Below are 18,165 nucleotides of genomic sequence, written 5' to 3' on the forward strand. Positions count from 1 at the left end.
TGGAGCTCAAGCGGGCCGTGCGCACTTCTGTGACCTTGAAAATTATCATCGCCATTCTCGAATCAGCTGAGCTCACCGGCGAAGCTCGAGCACCACTCGCTCACAGTCTGAGGTGGACAGAAGTTGTGAGTCCTTCTGTGCAGCTGATGAACACACAGCATACAGCAAATAGTCAGAAACTCTTAAAAACGCTTCTTTTAAAAGGATTAAAACGCACAGATCAGTGTGTATTTTCAGGCTAGCAAGGAACCAACATCACTGAGAACTTTAAAGCTCGTTTTCCAAAACAGTCACAGATCAGAATTTCTGATTAAAACCTGAAAATCATTGAAACAGTAAAAAATAACGACATGTGATGAGCTGGAATTTTATCCTGGGAATATGCTTCTGAAAAAAGTTGGGACGTGGACACGTTTACGTTGTTTTTTTGCAGAATGTGAAATAAGCCACACCCACACTTCAGCATTAATGAGGCCCTTACACGTTCGCACACTCACGGCGTCGGCTCCTGAACTGTTCGCTCTCCTCTTTCCTCCACTGGAAACAATCCCAAATGATCAATTTTGTTACCATAAATATTTGGTCCAGAGGTCAGAGTACTCAGTGACCCGATAGAGCTACTGGCCTTATGTTACTTGTGAAGCAAACAGGTTTAAACAACTCATCAATATTTTGGATCATTTCTATCAGAATTTAAAATTGAAGAAACCGTTTCAGGAAAATGAAATAAAGAAACTTTGCTTAGTGTTGAGGAAACTGCAGGAAGGCGACGCGTGTGCTGCAGGATGTGAGAACAAGCGTTTCCCTCACATCTGTGACAACAAATAGAAACGTGTTCTCTCAGCAACGGAGGTTTCTTCCTGTTAAAAGGGAGTTTTTCCTTCCCACTGTCGCCAAAGTGCTGCTCACAGGGGGTCATATGATTGTTGGGCTTTTCTCTGTATCTATGAAGCGCCTTAAGGCAACATTTGTTGTGATTTGGCGCTATATAAATAAAATTGAATTGAATTGAATTGTGAATAACTTTTCAAAGACATGGCTTCTGTTTCTCCACGGTGAAACAGTGATCACATGTGTACTTTAACATGGAGGCGAAGCCTCTGTTACCATCCTGGGCTCTTTCACGTCTTTCACGTCTTTCACGTATAAATTAAAATCAAGCCTAACCCTGCGAGCCCTCCGCTAAATATATTTAAAATCTTTCGATTGAAATGATTTGGCAGATGTAGAACATGACGATGAATAAAGACGCTGTTGTTGTACAAAACTGGGCTCGTCTTCTTCTCTCGGCCAGTAAAGCTGATCCGCTGCCTCGGGGCTCCTGTGGGAGCCCCTCCCCCACTGAGTCTAATCACGTTAATATTAAAACTAACGAGCAGCTCGACGCTGCAGCAGGTTCGACGCCGCAGCAGGTTCGACGCCGCAGCAGGTTCGACGCCGCAGCAGGTTCGACGCCGCAGCAGGTTCGACGCTGCAGCAGGTTCGGCGCTGCAGCATCACAACTCGTCCCGTGTCGTGTGCCCGCTACTTTCCAGTTACTGGCACTGAATTGAAAATGAGTGAATGAACCAATAAAAAGATCAAATGGTTTTCGTGCCGTTTCAATTGAAACTATTAGAAAATAACATTTTATGCCCTTTAAATCGAGTCTGTTAGCACACGACACACGTGAACATTCGTTCTGCAGCACGTGTGGTGTGATGCACTTCGTGTCCATACTCACGTCTTCATTGGTGGTCTGGTTGGAGCTGATCAGGTAGGTATGGAAGCCTGAGAGGCCCACGATGGACCACACAGAGAAGAAACACACCACCAACTCCAGCACGGTGACACAAACAAGTCAAGGAATAACTGCTGTGGTGATGCAGTGACAGATGATAACATGAAAGCTCGTACAACCCACGCAGCCAGCCCGAACACCGAGGTGCTGCCGAGCAGCGAGCACACTGACCCGCAGCCTGAGGGCCGCCCTCCTCTCGCCAGTACTTCCCAGTTACCAGTTCGTTTGGCTCGTACTGCTCATTTCCCCGCCCCACATACACGCACAAACAAACACCACTGACTCTTAATGTGCACCTCCAAGGATGACACATACAAATACCCAGACACCATAACTAAGTGGCTGAAGGGCTGCTGGAAAATGCTCAGTAGGTTAGCATCATACTGCATCCTCTCATAAACTTAATGCCCTCACGCTCTTCTTCTCTCTCCTCCAATCTCTTCCTCCTCAGCAAGGACAAAGCATGTCATCATTCTTCGAGCACAAAGGCCTGCTGCGATAGTATCGACTGCAATTCAGCTTTATTAAAGCGCTGTGGGACAGCAGACTTTATCAGCCTCACAAAGTTATCGCAGAGAGCAGGGCAGCGAGAGAGCGGCGGCGTGGCAGCCCGTGCTCTGAACCGGATTTGCGTTGTACACCGAGCGCCGGGATCATTTAGAGCTGCTCTTCATTTCTACCTCTGAACGGGCTTATCAGTCCTGACCTCGCACGACTCCACGCCGTATTTAAGTGAGAGAAGACATCAAAGTGTTTAAAGCAGGAGAAAACGCATTAAAGGGCTGCCAAAGCAGTCACGAGCTGCTTCATGATTAAAAAGCGAATAAAAGCGAGACTCTGCTGCCTCCATCTAACCTTCTGCAGCAGCCACATTAACTCCAAATCAGCATGTGAACAGTTCACAGCTAAAAGGCTGCGATGAACCTCTTTGCTCAACTTTATCTGACTTACAGTCCAGACGTGGTTACAATAAACACAATAATAGTAACAACACCCGCACAGCACACACCGTCTGAGTCACATGACACGGCTGAAGAGCGACGCTGTCCTGCATGCCGCGTAAGCCCCGCAGTACAAGACTAATCAGATGCATGTAAGTCATGCAAGAGATAAATAACAGAGGAAGGCAGGCAGATAAATCTGACCTGTGGAATAATCTGCACGTGTAACATCAAAGTAATCATTGGGAATATAAATGTTTGTGAGAACGCAGGTTTATACAGAGCTGGTTCACCACAGCGTTCACCTCAAGGAATTTTATATAGAACAGATCCAACAGCCAGAGCAGCGCTCGGCATCCTGGGAAGTCCCAGAGCAACCTGAGCCTCAGAAAGACAACAGCGCAGTCACCTGATCCAGAAGCTTTAAAATACAGTTTGAATCTTGAAAGTAGAGATAGTGTCCGTCTCCTGAATCCAAACTGGAAGAGGGGCCTGAAAACTGAAGGCTCTGCCTCCCGTCCCTACTCTAGGAACAACAAGTAGGCCTGCAGAGTGAGAGCAACACGCTCTGTTAGGATGACAGCTACGAGTTACTGAGGTCCTAAAGATATGACGGGGCCTGATTATTCAAGTAAATTCAGCCAATCAGAGAAGCTAATTTGGGATAAATATGATGTCTCATGTTCTCTAGTCCCAGTTAGTGTTAAAGATCACATGAAGGGTTTTCTGGTCTGATGATGAATTACAATAAGCCACACGACAATAATCAGCAGTTCTCCAGCATCACTCAGGCAGATGTTGCTATTTTTAACAACGCTGATGAGATGAAGGACAGCAACGATACATGTGTGATTAATGTGACTGCTTAAAGAAAAATCCAGGTGTAAGTAGACACCGACGTGGAACGGTGAAAGGATATCTGGCAGGACTGTCTTTGAGCGCGCTGAGGAAGCCGTTTTGATGAGAGCCTGTGAAAGGGAAACAGTTTGTGTTAGAGCAGCACGCAGCTCGTGTTTGCTGTTACATACACAGAATGTGGGAGATACTGAGCGCTACGCCATTACCTGCTGCAAACACTGTCCTGAGTAAAGGTTAAGAGTTGACGAGAAGAACTGAGCTCAGCCGAGTGTGCCGCTTTAATTGGCTTTCCAATTTATCTCCCAAGTGTGTAGAGAAGCGGCACAGAGCAGATGAAGGAGCTGGTTATAGGGAGCATCTCTACCTACTGTCTTCATTCATTCAGACTTACAAAGTGGATTAAAGGTTACAATCAGTGTCTATGAAGGACTGCAGCCACCTGTAAACCCACTCTGAGCCAGGAACACTCACAGTGTCTAACATGGTCTGCAAGAAGAGTTTTAATCATCCCTACAAGCTAATCCTGACCCACGCTGCTGCTCCCAGCACTCGCACTCATGTATCCAGGCTTCAGACGACATTAGTCCAAACTTCGTCTAACTGTAACTCAACCTTAAGCTAACTTCATGCAGCCTTTTAAATCAAAGGGAGATTGCACATTAACATGAGCACGCAGGTCCATCTTGTAAATGTGCTGCAGTCCCTGAAGGCTGGTGAGGCCAGAATCATACGACTACCACAAAGACACGATCACTAAACCACAGATGATCTGTAGAAACAGCGACTTACAGGATGCTGCTTCACATTACAGATTTCATTTTCCTCTGTTGTTAGACAGCCTGGGAGAAAGCTGTCAGAGATATGTCGTCAGCTGTGTGGGTTCAGTACAGTAAATCTATTTTACAGTCCTGTCTGGTAGATGTGGGCGTGTTGTGATTCGCTTTAACTCATCTAGAGCAGGTGGATGCCACGATATGAAAACTCAAACACAACTATTCTCCCAAAGAAGAAACACATGCAGTTGTAATTTTACACTGATATGAATCTGTTGCTTCAGATTCAGTCTGTTGATGTTAATGTTGTCCAAACTGCATCCAGCTGGTGACACAGTGTAGATGTGCAGCGTTCTAGGCCTCGCTAGTTACAATGTTGCTAATGTCTAAAATTTGCTCAACAAAATTTGACACAACTTTTCTAACTTGTGTTTTAAAAGAGAGCAAAGTTCCAGTATGTCCACATCAGTCATTTATTATATAAACATGAGAGGACCTACAGCTCAACCTTGAGGTGCACCAACAATATTATTGTTTTACTGCTAATATGTCTTTAACCCTTTAAGACCTACCATAGAACCAAGTCCGCCAGAGCTTATATTATATGTTTACATGCTGTGGAGCCATTTTTGGGAGAATTTCAAGTTGCTATACATCAATACAACCATTACAGCCCAGATTTTAATAATATGTCTGCATTAAGTGCATAGTAATTACATAAATTGCAAAAAAGCAGCATATGCATCAAAATAAACTATTTCCAGCAGTGCAATATGAGTCCTAAGCATCCCAGAAACCACACAGAAAGTCAGAAAGTCAAAGATAACTTTTAAAAACACCAGTATAGGCTCATGAGGCCCTGATGGTAAAAAACTACATTTCCGCAAAATGACGTCACTTCCGGTTTCAGGCAGGTCATGGCGGACATGCGATAGTTCGCCTGATGGACTAGGAAGTGTTACAAACAGCTGATCGGATCGGCAAAGCGTGTTTCTGGAATATTATGTTTTTGTTGCTGCAAGTGCTTTTTATGCAGTTTTTGCAAAGCTATATGTGGAAGGAAACTGTGACCGAGGACAAGCTGATGGCATAAGATGTAAGTACAACTCCTCCGGTTTCATATGCAAAAAAAATTATTGCGCTAGCTCACGTGGTTGCAGAGCTACCGGGATTTAAAAATAGTTACGCAAAACAGAGCGCGCTGCTCCGGCTTTAAAGGGTTAAGACATGATTTTATCCACCTGATTACACGAGATGAAAACAATAAACTTGATAATTTGGTAGGATTAGCTGTACGAGAAGCTCGACTACACATCTACGATCCTACTAAACGTCCACATTTTGGTCAAAGAAAAAGACCAAAACAGCAAAGGACACAATCATCTGTTTTGTGTGCCCATAAGAAAGGCTCTGTGATGTCTCGCTCCCCACAACATGAGCAATACCTGAACACACACACACACACACACACACACACACACACACACAGCCCAACAACCCGCCGCCTGCTCCCAGCTGGAAATATGGTAAAGAGCCAGAAAGCTGCAGCTTTTCACGACGCCCACTGACAACCTGCTGACTGGAGGACTGTGCGTCTGCACTACGCCTGAGAGCACGCGTCCTTGTGGATACTTACTTAAAATGATGTGCGTGATGACGAAGGCGAAGATGAAGATGGTGAGGAAGGAGAGCGAGAGGATGAACATGTAGAAGAAGCGGTAGTTCCTCCTCCCCACGCAGTTCCCCACCCAGGGACAGTGGTGGTCGAAGCGCTCTGTGTGGAGAGGGAGAGACGCACACGTTTATTCTGGTTTCAAGGACAAGCGCACCTAACGTGGCGTTCCTCCAACGCGTCGGTAAAACTGTAAGACATCACGTTTCTCATGGAGCACAGATGTTCACAAACAGAATCAGGTCACTTCAGTGCAGATAAACAGCATAAATCCTGAACTGTGGGAAACTGGGGGAGGGGAAGTGTCCCTCTGGGTCTTGGCATAATAATATAAAACATTTTCACAAAGAACAACCTTCCTATTTATATAACGAGCTAATAGAGGAATGATGTGTTTCTTACATGACTGAGTAAAACTCTCACTGCCGCGGTGGGACGAGGTTAGAGCAAGAATGTTTGAAATCCACTGCTTGAATAAAATTGCTGGTAATTTTTGATAAACTGCTCTGTAATTCTTCATGTAGTTTGAAACCTTCAGCTGCTTGTGAAATCCTCACCAAGTCAGCCGGTGACATTTTATTCAGCCAAACTGAAAGCAGCTCCAGGGCACCAATCATGTCACTGATTGCTGTTAGAGCTGTTACTTCATCAGTGCCACGTCTGAGTGTGGAGCACTAGCTGTGCACAGTGGTAGCCCCTTAACTAATTAATCAGAGCCATTATTGGTTTAGTGAGATGACATGACCTCGTTTTGTCTCCATGAATCAACGCCTGGTTAAACCGGCGCCTCCCTTTAGACAATCACTGTAAACACTAACGGTAAAAGCTGCCGATCACAAAGTCTGCCCCCGATCGTTAGCGTCAGGTGACCGATGATTGTGGAAGAAGGAAAAACATGTTTCATATGGTAATCGTGGGCTCTTTGGCTCAACGGGGTCAACAGGGTCGCGACACTGCTTTTTCAAGAGTGTTTTCAGATCTAAATAACATAAAAACAAAAGTTAAAATCCATCCTCGATACACGACTTGACTCTTTATCATCTTTGAAAATCTAATTTAGAACTTAAAAATTCAAAGAATCTGCAGAAATGCAGATCCGAGCGCAGGATGAAGCGTAAAATAGACCCGTTTCATCTCGTTACCTTTACACTTTATGGATCAGGTGGAGACTACGGCTAACACAAGATGACACGGCAGTGATATTAACCTATAACGAAAACTAAATTACTGGATCAGATATCGGAGAGAAATAAAAAATGTAATCCGATTCATTAAATATCACAAAAGCGGCTCAGAAAACTTGCGACATGGCGTAACTCAGCTCATAACCGTAGCACGTCGGAGCAGTGTGCTCACGTGATAGAGCGGCTGTGGCGTGCGAGACCTGTCGGCGGTCTGGTTGAGCATTTGTAGCGTCGCTACCAAACCGGCTTTTCATCTCCAAGAAGGTTTTCCCAGAGAGAAGTAAAGCAAGAGTGTAAGTTCATCTCTGAATGTTTGTAAAGCATTCCCACGTTAAGCTTAACAACCAATATATGGAGCGACTGCCTCTCTCTCTCTCTCTCTCTCTCTCTCCTGCTGCTGCTTCAATCATGAAACTGATCAATGATCAGCTGATCGTCTCTCTTCTTTGTTTTTGTCTCACTTTGCACCAGAAAGAGGAAACCAGCGGCTGAACAACAGCAGCACGTTTAAGCTTGATCAGCTGTTGTTAGAATTTATTTAATATTATTTCTACACCAGGATCTTTTTCTACAGCTGACATAACTGTGCAGGGGCGGAGCTAGCAAAGTGTAGCCAGGGGGGCCGATAGGGCATGAACAGGGAAAAGGGGGCACAAAGACATACTTTTCTTTCTTATTCTCATTTAAAATGTCGAGCTTTTAATAAATAATTATCTGACTCTTACACCCAAAGTTTTAATCTGATGTAAAATATATAGAAGTCCATTACTGTATATAGTAACTGTTAAGTCTAATATACCCTAGTAAGGTAGTTCTTTTTCCTTTGGGAACCATCTGTGCAGTCTGCAGTTCTGTTGAAGAAAGATGTTGAATCTCTTTAATTATTCTTGAAAAATTATTGATTTCTGTGCATTATGGGTTTTTTTTCTTTTGTGCGTTAAATTAAAGTTGATTACGTCAAATTAAGCATCACGAGGCGGAGGGTGGAGGGTGTTTCCTTTTTTTTTTTTTGCTGGGAGTTTGCAACCCTATTAGTTAGGTTATTTAATATTTCATTAAGTACTCTTTAACATACCAGAATAGGGAGGATGGTGCAGGTTTATTAGGTTGATCAGTGTTGCTGAACTATGAAATATTTTGGTGCAGTGTATTTTTTGCATACAGGTGTAACAGGATAACTTTAGTTTTGCTTGGTTTTTTAAAAACTTGAGTATCAACTTATACAAAATGCAGCAAGATATTTTTTTAAAAACCGCTTTATTCATTATAAAACACACTATCGGATTTATATCGGTATCGGCAGATATCCAAATTTATGATATCGGTATGTGACATTATAAAGTGGTATCTTGCCCTCTTTTCTTGTTTGTTTTGCTTACGTAGTAATGTCATTTCCCTAATGGGGTCATTAAAACTGCATCTAACAAAATAAGCATCAGAAAAAAATGAATCCCAGCAAACGATCCTGGAGTCCACCTTCCACAGCATCCACTCACAGCTCAAACACAGACCCCACTGTACACACTGTACAACAACAGAATACGACTGCAGGGAAAAGGAGGCGGCATCTGTGAGCTTCACTTTTATAAGCTTCCTCTATGACTCCCGAGGGGATAGCCCTCTTAAAAGGAAGTGACTCTGCCATCCTCCGCTTGCACCAGGGAGGGCCTATCCATTCTGGCTCCTTACTTATTTAAGAGCTTGTTATCCCCCTGGCTTTTAGAGCAGCGGCGGCGGGGAGCGAGAGAGTCGAGAGGCAGGGAAACACTGCCAGAGTAATCCCCATTTACAGTTTAAGAATAAACGCCAGTCAAGAGAGGAGGTCCCAGAAAAGTCTTATCAGACCCGTGAATAGTCATCCAGCTCCCAAACCATTTGTCCTCATTAGTCGGGTGGAGGCCGAGAGCTTAGAGAGCAGCCTGGAGAGTCGAGTTTATCACCCACACCCACCTGCAGCGTGGAGCCCAACTCTGTCCCGTCTCACTTCCCTCCATCTGTGACTCACGTCTCACAGCTGGAACCTAAACAGCGTGTTTAGAATTCATAACCATGATCTCTATGAGCGGCGCTGCTCTGTCACCATGTTTGGTTTGGGGAAAGCTTTCTGATTCCATTTTCCGCTCATTTACTTCGCTGTGTGTTTGTGTGTTTTTGGGCCTTTTCTGCTACGTTTCACAATTTGTTTGCGTGCATATAAAGTGCACACATTCATTAAAACGTGCCCCTCTGTTTGCCAGGATACCTGCCCTTTTATCTCTGCGCTCAGCTTCCAATCTTCCTTCCTGTCAGCGTGCATCTGTCACATCTGCTTACCGCCGCATCTTTTCCCCGTGTTTACTACTTCCTCATCTTTGTCTCCCAGGTTTTCAGTTCCTCTTCTGACAAGGAAACAGACAATACAAAGACTGAGCTGCCTCTGAAGAGTGAGGCGCACAAAAGCCCAGATGAGACAGATACCGACACAAAGGTCTCTGCATCTCTGTCTCCATCTTTTACTAATTACCTTGCTGTGCCTCGGTTCTCTCAGGAGACAGAGCATGTGGTTTTATAGAGCAGCAAAACCATCTCAGATGGTTGGTCTGTGGATGCCAAACACCTCCAACCACACAGTGTCTGCTGTATATTCCCAGAAGGCCTGCATCACCAGCTAAACATTTATATATACAGGTGCAAAACTGTAAACTGATCGTAAAATCATTTTGAACCAAACAATTTCCAGGATACAGTTTCCTGTTGGAAAAAACAGGTTTGGTCAGTCAGAGGACAGCAGGAGCTGAACAGTTTGCTTTTATCCTCGTGTGTTAAGCCTGTCCTTTTTCATGTTTGTGTCTCTTCAGTTCACCAGGAACTAAAACAGCCTGATTTTCTATACAGAGAGAAAAAATGAGGATTGGGGACAAAAACACTAAAACAACAACAACAACAAAAAAGGAAGAACAGGACTTCCACTGCTTCTAAGTATCGTCTATAAAGACGTGAGAGAAAAGGCAGTTGGAAGTGACTTGAGTTAAATTGAAAAGAATATACCAGAGACCTATTGCTCGATCCCACACAGGCACACAGCACAGAACAGCTGTTTTACAGCCCTCTGATGAAACACTTTGGCTTTAATGAAACATCTTTACCTTCCTAAACTATTATTTCTTCTCTGCAGGTCGTAAAACTCCAAAAACACTTTAATGAAACCCGATCGAGTTTTGTTGGGGTAAGAACATTTTTTACAAAGTGATAATTTGACCTTTTCACGCATTGCTGCCCAGAGACAGCTAGCGTCCACATCTCACTTTAAACCTACATTCCTACTAATAGCCACCAGGGGGCATGCCAGTGGGGGGGGACCAACAACAACAAGCTTGAGTTGTTGGACCCGAGTTTATGAGATCTTTCACTCACTTCAGGTCTTCATTTCTTTTTGTAGAATTGAGTCATTATAAGTTACATGTTCAGGGTATCAGTGCGGTTTGACAGTAAGCTCCGCCTCTCACTCATCACATCCAGTGATGGATGAGATACTGACAGCACCCACCTCAAAGCTTCATTAACAACACTTCATGAACCAGTGGGTGACGTCTTATTGGCTCTCTCCATCTTTTTATACAGCTGATCTGTTCTGCTATTGTGTTTTAATATTTTTATTTTAACCCTTTAAGACCTACCATAGAACCAAGTCCACCAGAGCTTATATTATATGTTTACATGCTGTGGAGCCATTTTTGGGAGCATTTCAAGTTGCTATACATCAATACAACCATTACAGCCTAAATTCTAATAATATGTCTGCATTAAGTGCATAGTAATTACATAAATTGCAAAAAAGTGCAATAAACTACAAAAAAAATTGAAAATCGTTTTTGTTTTTTTAACATATATTTCTAGTTAGAGAAATTTAAGAGGCTTATCCCTCAAAACTGTAAATACAAAAAAGTTGCACAAAATAGTTTCCCACCACAGGAAATTTATTTTGAGTGTCTTCATAGTTTTATTTTTGAAATACACCAATTTTTATACACTGCAGGAAAAACGAAAATAAATATTATAATGCAAATTTGCAAAAAAGCAGCATATGCATCAAAATAAACTATTTCCAGCAGTGCAATATGAGTCCTAAGCATCCCAGAAACCACACAGAAAGTCATAAAGTCAAAGATAACTTTTAAAAACACCAGTATAGGCTCATGAGGCCCTGATGGTAAAAAACTACATTTCCGCGAAAATGACGTCACTTCCGGTTTCGGGCAGGTCATGGCGGACATGCAAAAGTTCGCTCTGATGAACGCAGGAAGTGTTATGAACAGCTGATCAAAGCGTGTTTCTGGAATATTATGTTTTTGTTGCTGCAAGTGCTTTTTATGCAGTTTTTGCAAAGTTATATGTGGAAGGAAACTGTGACCGAGGACAAGCTGATGGCATAAGATGTAAGTACAACTCCTCCGGTTTCATATGCAAAAAAAATTATTGCGCTAGCTCACGTGGTTGCAGAGCTACCGGGATTTAAAAGTAGTTACACAAAAGGAGCGTGTCCGCTCTGACCGCCTTTAAAGGGTTAATAGATCCGAGTTATTAAGCTTCTCATTGGAACGTATTTAGATTTGATTTTTCTATTTGAGCTTATTTTGTGATCCTGAATTTGTTTATCGACCATGCCTGGATTTTATGTTTTGGCTGCTTTAACGTAAGAATTTCCTCTTGGATGAATAAAAGCTTGTTTCTGACCTCACTGACCTTTAATTAAAATACATATAACCCAGGAAGTGGATAGAGAGCGAATAGATGCCCCAGGCTTGGTCTCGACACTCCAAATCCCAAATTCCTAATCTGCACACAGCATAACTGCCACTCACCCACACAGTTGTCACAGAGGCTGCAATGGGAGGCACGCGGTGGTCTGAAGATCTTGCAGGTGAAGCAATACTTCAGCTTGACTGTCTGGCCGTTGATGACCACCTCCTTAGTCCTGGGAGGGGGCCTGTAGCCGGTACCGCCATTAGCCACATCTTGGGGAAAATAAAGGAGAGAGACATAAAGATCAAAGAGAAAAGACACCTGATGTCAAAGCTCCCACATACGCTGCAGCGTGCACGTGGCGTTATTGCTGTGGGCGTGTTATCACTACTGCACTGGCAGGGTGACACCAGATTCAGATACATTAAAAACAAGGAGAATACTTGTCACAGGATTACTGAAGCGCCAGAATTTAACTCAATATTAGACAGAAAATCTAGCGCATGATGCATGTTCTGAAAGGTGATCCTGTCCACTACTGAGCTGATACATCCACTGATAATCCTGCTCTTTACATTTAAGATGATCCAGTTTGCTTTTGAGTGCCTGAATATGGGTAACCATGGATGGAAACAGTTAAAGCAACACTTGCTGAATCAAAGCTGAACGTCTGCACTTCGATCACGTCTTGATCCTGTGTGGTTAACAGAGGCTAAACTACACAGCGTGTGTCGCTGTCCAACTACTAACGAACCTGACTGTAAAACTGCACCCAGGTCAGGCGCTATAAGTGGAATTAATACAACAAGACTCAGACTCCATTATGAAAAGAAAAAAGAAAACCGCTGCCAAGCTGCTCTGAATGGCTTCTGGTGGCGGAGGACGGCGGCGATGACAGGCTAAACGGTAAAGATGAGCGCGATGGCGGTCATGAAAAGGTACAGACTGGATCCCATTATTGCTCCGCTTGCTTTGAGCACTCTCACACATGCTGAGAGCAGAGATAGTGTGAGTGGGAAGATAATTTTGAGATCATTTACACAGAAGCCCATAGCAGTGTGTGTGTGTGTGTGTGCAGGGGGTACGGGCTGATAGGCTTATGTGGGTGTTTGACATTTCTAAAGGAGAGCAGAGGAAATGCAGCCACAAAGTTCTCTTCTATTGAATTTGTCTCTTTGTGGTCGCTGCCTGCAGAGCGCCGTCCCAGTCTCATACTCACTCGTCCCGTTTCTCTGCCGACTCAAACAAAAGGTGAGAACAACTCAGAGCTCTGTTCACCTTCCACGGCGTTAATGCTGCGTCGTTTAGGTCTTCTTTGCACAGTAAAATCTATATTTAAATTAGCTCCTATCAAGCCAAATAAAGAACGGTGATAAGTGGAGGGTGTTTCTGAAGCATCAGAGTAAAATCTTTGTCAAGCACATTCTCTGATCTCTGCAACGCTGGAAAGAAGGCAAAGGCACACACTGACAGACTCGTGTCACGTCATACAGCAATTTTTAGCAGCAGAGAGGCAGAATCAGAAAGTCAAGCACACATTTTTAAATCAGATGTGCAAATATTGTGAGTTCTCTTTCAAACATTCGCTTCGGTGTCTCACTACGGGGAGCGCTCTCTCAGCGTCGTCCTCTGAAGCTTCTACATCATTGCTCCAGCCAGGATCGGCGCGATGCTTGTGTCACAGAGGGGTCACCCTCCTTCCTTCTTAGAAACCCCGTCTCTCCTGACTGCTAACCTGAGAGCTAGCTTGACGGTCCACTCGAGCGAGCTAACACCTTGGTCATCGGGCGCTAGCGTGGCTCACATTGTCAGTCGCCTGCTCTTCACTATAGAGCCAGGTTGGAGAGTATGTTAGCTGCCACCACACACCTATCGCTAGGGCTGGGCCATATCATACTGTTCACAGTAACACCGGTATAATGTTGGGCAACGATAAGAAAATGAGATATCGCGATAGAATAGTGTTGTGTCGGTCGCAAACGAAATGGCTCTTAGAGCCGGATCTTTGACGTGAACGACGCGAGCCGGCTCCTTATTGCGAGCCGTGGGTTGTTTTTTTGTTTTTTTCTCCTTCTCTCAGTCTCTCTCTCGCACTTTTTTCCCGCGTAACTCCGCACGTGAGCGTTGTGCTTTGCGCTGGGCAGAGGGGGGAGGGGCGGTCGTTACACTCAGTAGCACAGGAACAGAGCGGGAGGGAGAGAGAGAGAGAGCCAGGGACAACAACGTCACATTAGAAAGGTATAGTAATCATCCACATCCAATAAAGGATTCAGAAAGTTTATTCATGCAGGTCCATATGACAGAGAATATGCATCTTCTTTTTGTTTTCATATTTTAATTTATATTTAATTGTGTTGTGGTTTACAGTGTTTTGTGTTGTTTCACTTTAAATTTGTTTAAAAGGAAAAAGCTGAAAATTTAAATAGTTAAAAGTTGAAATGTGAATAGTTGGTTTTTGTATTATATGATTTATTTATTTAATTAATTTTATGTGGAGTGAATAAATAAAGTATATTTACGGTGGCCCCTACAGACAAAACACGTACAAACACAACAGAAGTGCTCCAGGATGCTAGGGCACAGTGTTGAGCTTTTGTTACCTAGAGGCTACACAAGCCAGCAAGTACCAACGACCGGATTTGGTGTGTGGTAGTAACAGGTAAATGAACATTTTTTTTAAATTATTTGAATATATATATGAGTGCTTGTGTATAAATACACAAACAATACACACATGCTTTCAATTTTGTAATTTAAGTGATCTAGGTAGCTCTGCTTTGGAAGTTCAGTTCATGCTAGAAATGTGTTTTGGAGTTTGTACGTGTTTTGTCTCTAGGGGCCACCGCATATATTTATATATAAACATATATAAATAAAACCATTTTTTTTACATTAGTAATTCCCTTTGTGCTTAATTTTATATAAATGTTAATAATAAATTAATTAAAGCAACAAAACAACCGGAAGTTCCGGTTCGGAGCCAAAAGAGCCGGTTCTCTAAAAAGATCCGGAAATCCCATCACTACGATAGAATATGGGTAAAACGCGCATGCGCAGTGCCTTTGTTTACATACGCACATGGCGGTGACGCAGAATGAGAAGAGCGAAAGCGGATCGTTGAATGAAACGATGAAGCAGAACTGGTTTGTAAAAATGCTGCAGCTTCACTGGTGTGGAACTGGTTTAGCTTTCGTCCGTCAGATACACAACAAAGCACTATTTTTGGTAGAGCATGCTAGCGGGCCGTCGTTATTACCGTGTTGTTTGGAAAATACGACACACTTAAAATCAATCCTTTGATTTTCTGTAAAATCGACAGAGCCCCTTATAATCCCGTGTGCCTTATGTATGAACTCTGGTTGTGTTTACTGACCTCGAAACGATTTTATGTGCACGGCGCTCGAAAATCTGTCAGATGTTTCAGTACGACTTTGCTAAGCTACGAAGCCGCACCGCTTGATGGATTGTCGGAGCATTACGGCTATCGTAGGCGGAGCCTGGCGGAGTGATACTACTGTGCTTCAACATAATATTACCATATTCTGTGTGTATAAGCTCTTTTTAAGTGTTGTGGATATTATACATGGTTATGCTGAGGATATGTCGGCCAGTTTCCACTGGAAATGCCTTTTGGTTAAACTGTCAGCGAGGAATTTGCATTTGCACTGTTACATTTTTATTTAACTTTAATGCAGATAAAAAACAGCTGCTTGTTGAAGTGAAAATATATTGATGGGTTTTTTTGCACTAATAAAGTTGTGGAGTAAAGTATTTTGTCTCGTGTCAATTATATCGTTATCGCAAATTTTCAAATATCTATCGTGATAAATATTTTTGGCCATATTGCTCTGCTCTACCTGCCACAACACCGAGCTCAGCGGTCGACACCCCGGCAAAATCTATCCTGATCCCTGAACCTGGAACATCCGGCACTAAGAAATACTCCAAGTGTTACAGTTTTTTCTTTAATTATTTTCTTGCTCAGGTTTCCTGATGTGGTTTCCTGTGCTCTGTAAAGTACTGTCAGCTACTGTGACAGTTTTGTGCCATAAAATAAAGTTTTATCCTTCTTCATGTTTTCATCTACTCACCGCCCGGCCTCAATCGCCACTACTACTGCAAATCGACAGCATGCACACCTTAAGCAGCCCATCAACATTCAGTGCACGCTACACTCAAAGCAGCTTTTCTGCTGAACAAAGCCGTTCGAACACTCGGCCGACGGGCGGCCGAAACTCAGCCTTACATCAGTGTCTAGTGGGAGATCCCTCAGAGAGATAGGCCGGGTCCAAGAGCTTGAAGCGAGATAATAAGGCAGACTGGAAAGTGATGTAACGCAACGCACGAGCATGCACACGTACACAGTGTGTGCCCACTTACACCCTCACACTCAAAGTTAAATGAGGATTCAATGTCAGCCAAACTGGGCTCGGTGCTGCCTGCTGAGGTATAAAGAGAATCTAATCGCCATCGTGTTGTGTACACGCAAGAGAAACCTGCAGAAGGCCTGCTGGAAAACAACGCCGGTACAAAACACACACAAACACACACACCTTTAACTTAAAGCCAAAGTTTAAAACTAAAACCAGAATGCAGCAGAGAACTAAGAAATACAAAGATGCAAATAAAACAATGATATAACCTGTTCAAATAGCAAATACAGGCGTGTCTCAGTATTAAAACAGCTCTTTTTAAAAACATTTGCATCTGTTTGCTGTGAGTTTTATAGCAAACAAGAGTTAAAACCACAATCCAGTCCAGAACAGAGTGTGATCAGTATCAGCTGGTGTTAAATATTTGGTCTAACTACAGCCTAACACTTGATTTTATTATGAAACAGCTGCTGGTATGATGGACGCTGCCATTGTGGTCACCGCGTACACCGAGGCAGGACCAGCGCTTTGTTTCCATTTAACCAAGAAGCAGTTGTGGAACATTGAAGCAGGCTGTGGTGATCCTGGTTTGACTTCATCAAGCTAAATAATGACAATAATAGTAATGCTTAAGATTTGTGTGTGTAATATCCAAGTTTGACATTTTTGCTTTTATGAAGCTTTGATGATTTATTTTCACACAGTCTCTGTACTTCAGTCAGTTATAAAAAGACTCTTCAGTGCAGCTACTCTGGACTTTGTGAAGTTCACCTTCTGCACATCAAGTCAAACTGTCATGTCAGTTAAAACAGAGGATATTTTTCAAAATTAACTTTAAAAACAGCCTCACACATAATAATTTAGTAATTACACTTTCCACCTTTATCCAAAGCAGCAAAGCTTCAGTTCAGGACTGACAACATGATACAAAGTTTGTTGAGTTCAAACCTAACATCCAGCTCCTTTCCTGGAACATCTGCTTTTACTCAGGCTTCATGTGTGTGTGTAACACAACTGCTGTGGTCTCTGTTCAGGGGACTGGACTCCATGTTCTTTAACAACTTTTCAGAGTGGATTCTTTCGTCAAAGCTCGGCCTAGAACAATCCAAACTGCCAGAATGAGAGGTCGACGTGAGACGTGCAGCCTTTCAGTCACACCTATGATATCTTAGCTAATCTGGGAGGAACAGAGACCACCTACACAGACCCGTGGAGAACATACTTGTGTGGGTCTAAGACTGTTAGTCTTCTAGATCAGCGGTCCAACCTTTTTTGCGCCATGTGTCGCGGATAAATACAACAAAATAAAACTAGTACCGGTACCGAAAAAAAGAAGATTTATTCATAACACACGTGAAAAGACCCAGGAAAACAGAGTAAACGATAAAAACAATAACAAAATAACGCTGAAAACCGATAAAAACCCTGAAAACTATACATTTCACACCTGAGCCTCAACTCTCGCGGCCCGGTACCAAACGACTCACGGACCGGTACCGGTCCGAGGCCCGGGGGTTGGAGACCGCTGTTCTAGACTATGTACTGTGTCTCCGAGGTAAACTAAGAAAGACTCGATTCAGCAGAGATGTGACCTTTGCCTGAGTGAGATATGACAACTAGGAAGGAGACTGCTGCTGCTTCACCGAGGACTCCTGACCGGAGAACAATGAGACCACCGGGAAAGACCAGGCACAGACTAGTGCTAAAGTCATTCTTAGGCACGTGGCCCGGCCTGCACCGTGTATCTAAGGGGACAGGGTCAACGGCTCCACGCCAAGTTTGTTTGTCACTGTCTGTTATTCCTCTTTTCTCCTGTGAGCTTCAGTGAAACAGCTCCACAGTGACGGCTCCATTTGTGTGCA

At 43.3% G+C, this 18,165-nt stretch overlaps 1 protein-coding gene across 4 annotated transcripts in view; it reads right to left on the reverse strand.

The window, feature by feature from the left end:
- LOC146495655 (palmitoyltransferase ZDHHC14-like) overlaps positions 1-18,165 on the reverse strand; it is a 53,214-nt gene that overhangs the window by 8,309 nt on the left and 26,740 nt on the right. For all 4 annotated transcript variants that reach the window (XM_085143747.1, XM_085143750.1, XM_085143748.1 and 1 more), the window contains exons 4-7: positions 12,050-12,202; positions 5,989-6,126; positions 3,641-3,689; positions 1,724-1,826 (exon numbers count right to left, since the gene is read on the reverse strand). In XM_085143747.1, coding sequence (XP_084999873.1) covers positions 1,724-1,826; positions 3,641-3,689; positions 5,989-6,126; positions 12,050-12,202 — 443 coding nt within the window. The remainder of the gene's footprint in view (positions 1-1,723; positions 1,827-3,640; positions 3,690-5,988; positions 6,127-12,049; positions 12,203-18,165) is intronic.

This window comes from Neolamprologus multifasciatus, chromosome 19 (genome assembly GCF_963576455.1).
Source record: "Neolamprologus multifasciatus chromosome 19, fNeoMul1.2, whole genome shotgun sequence".
Classification (NCBI taxonomy): Eukaryota; Metazoa; Chordata; class Actinopteri; order Cichliformes; family Cichlidae; genus Neolamprologus; species Neolamprologus multifasciatus.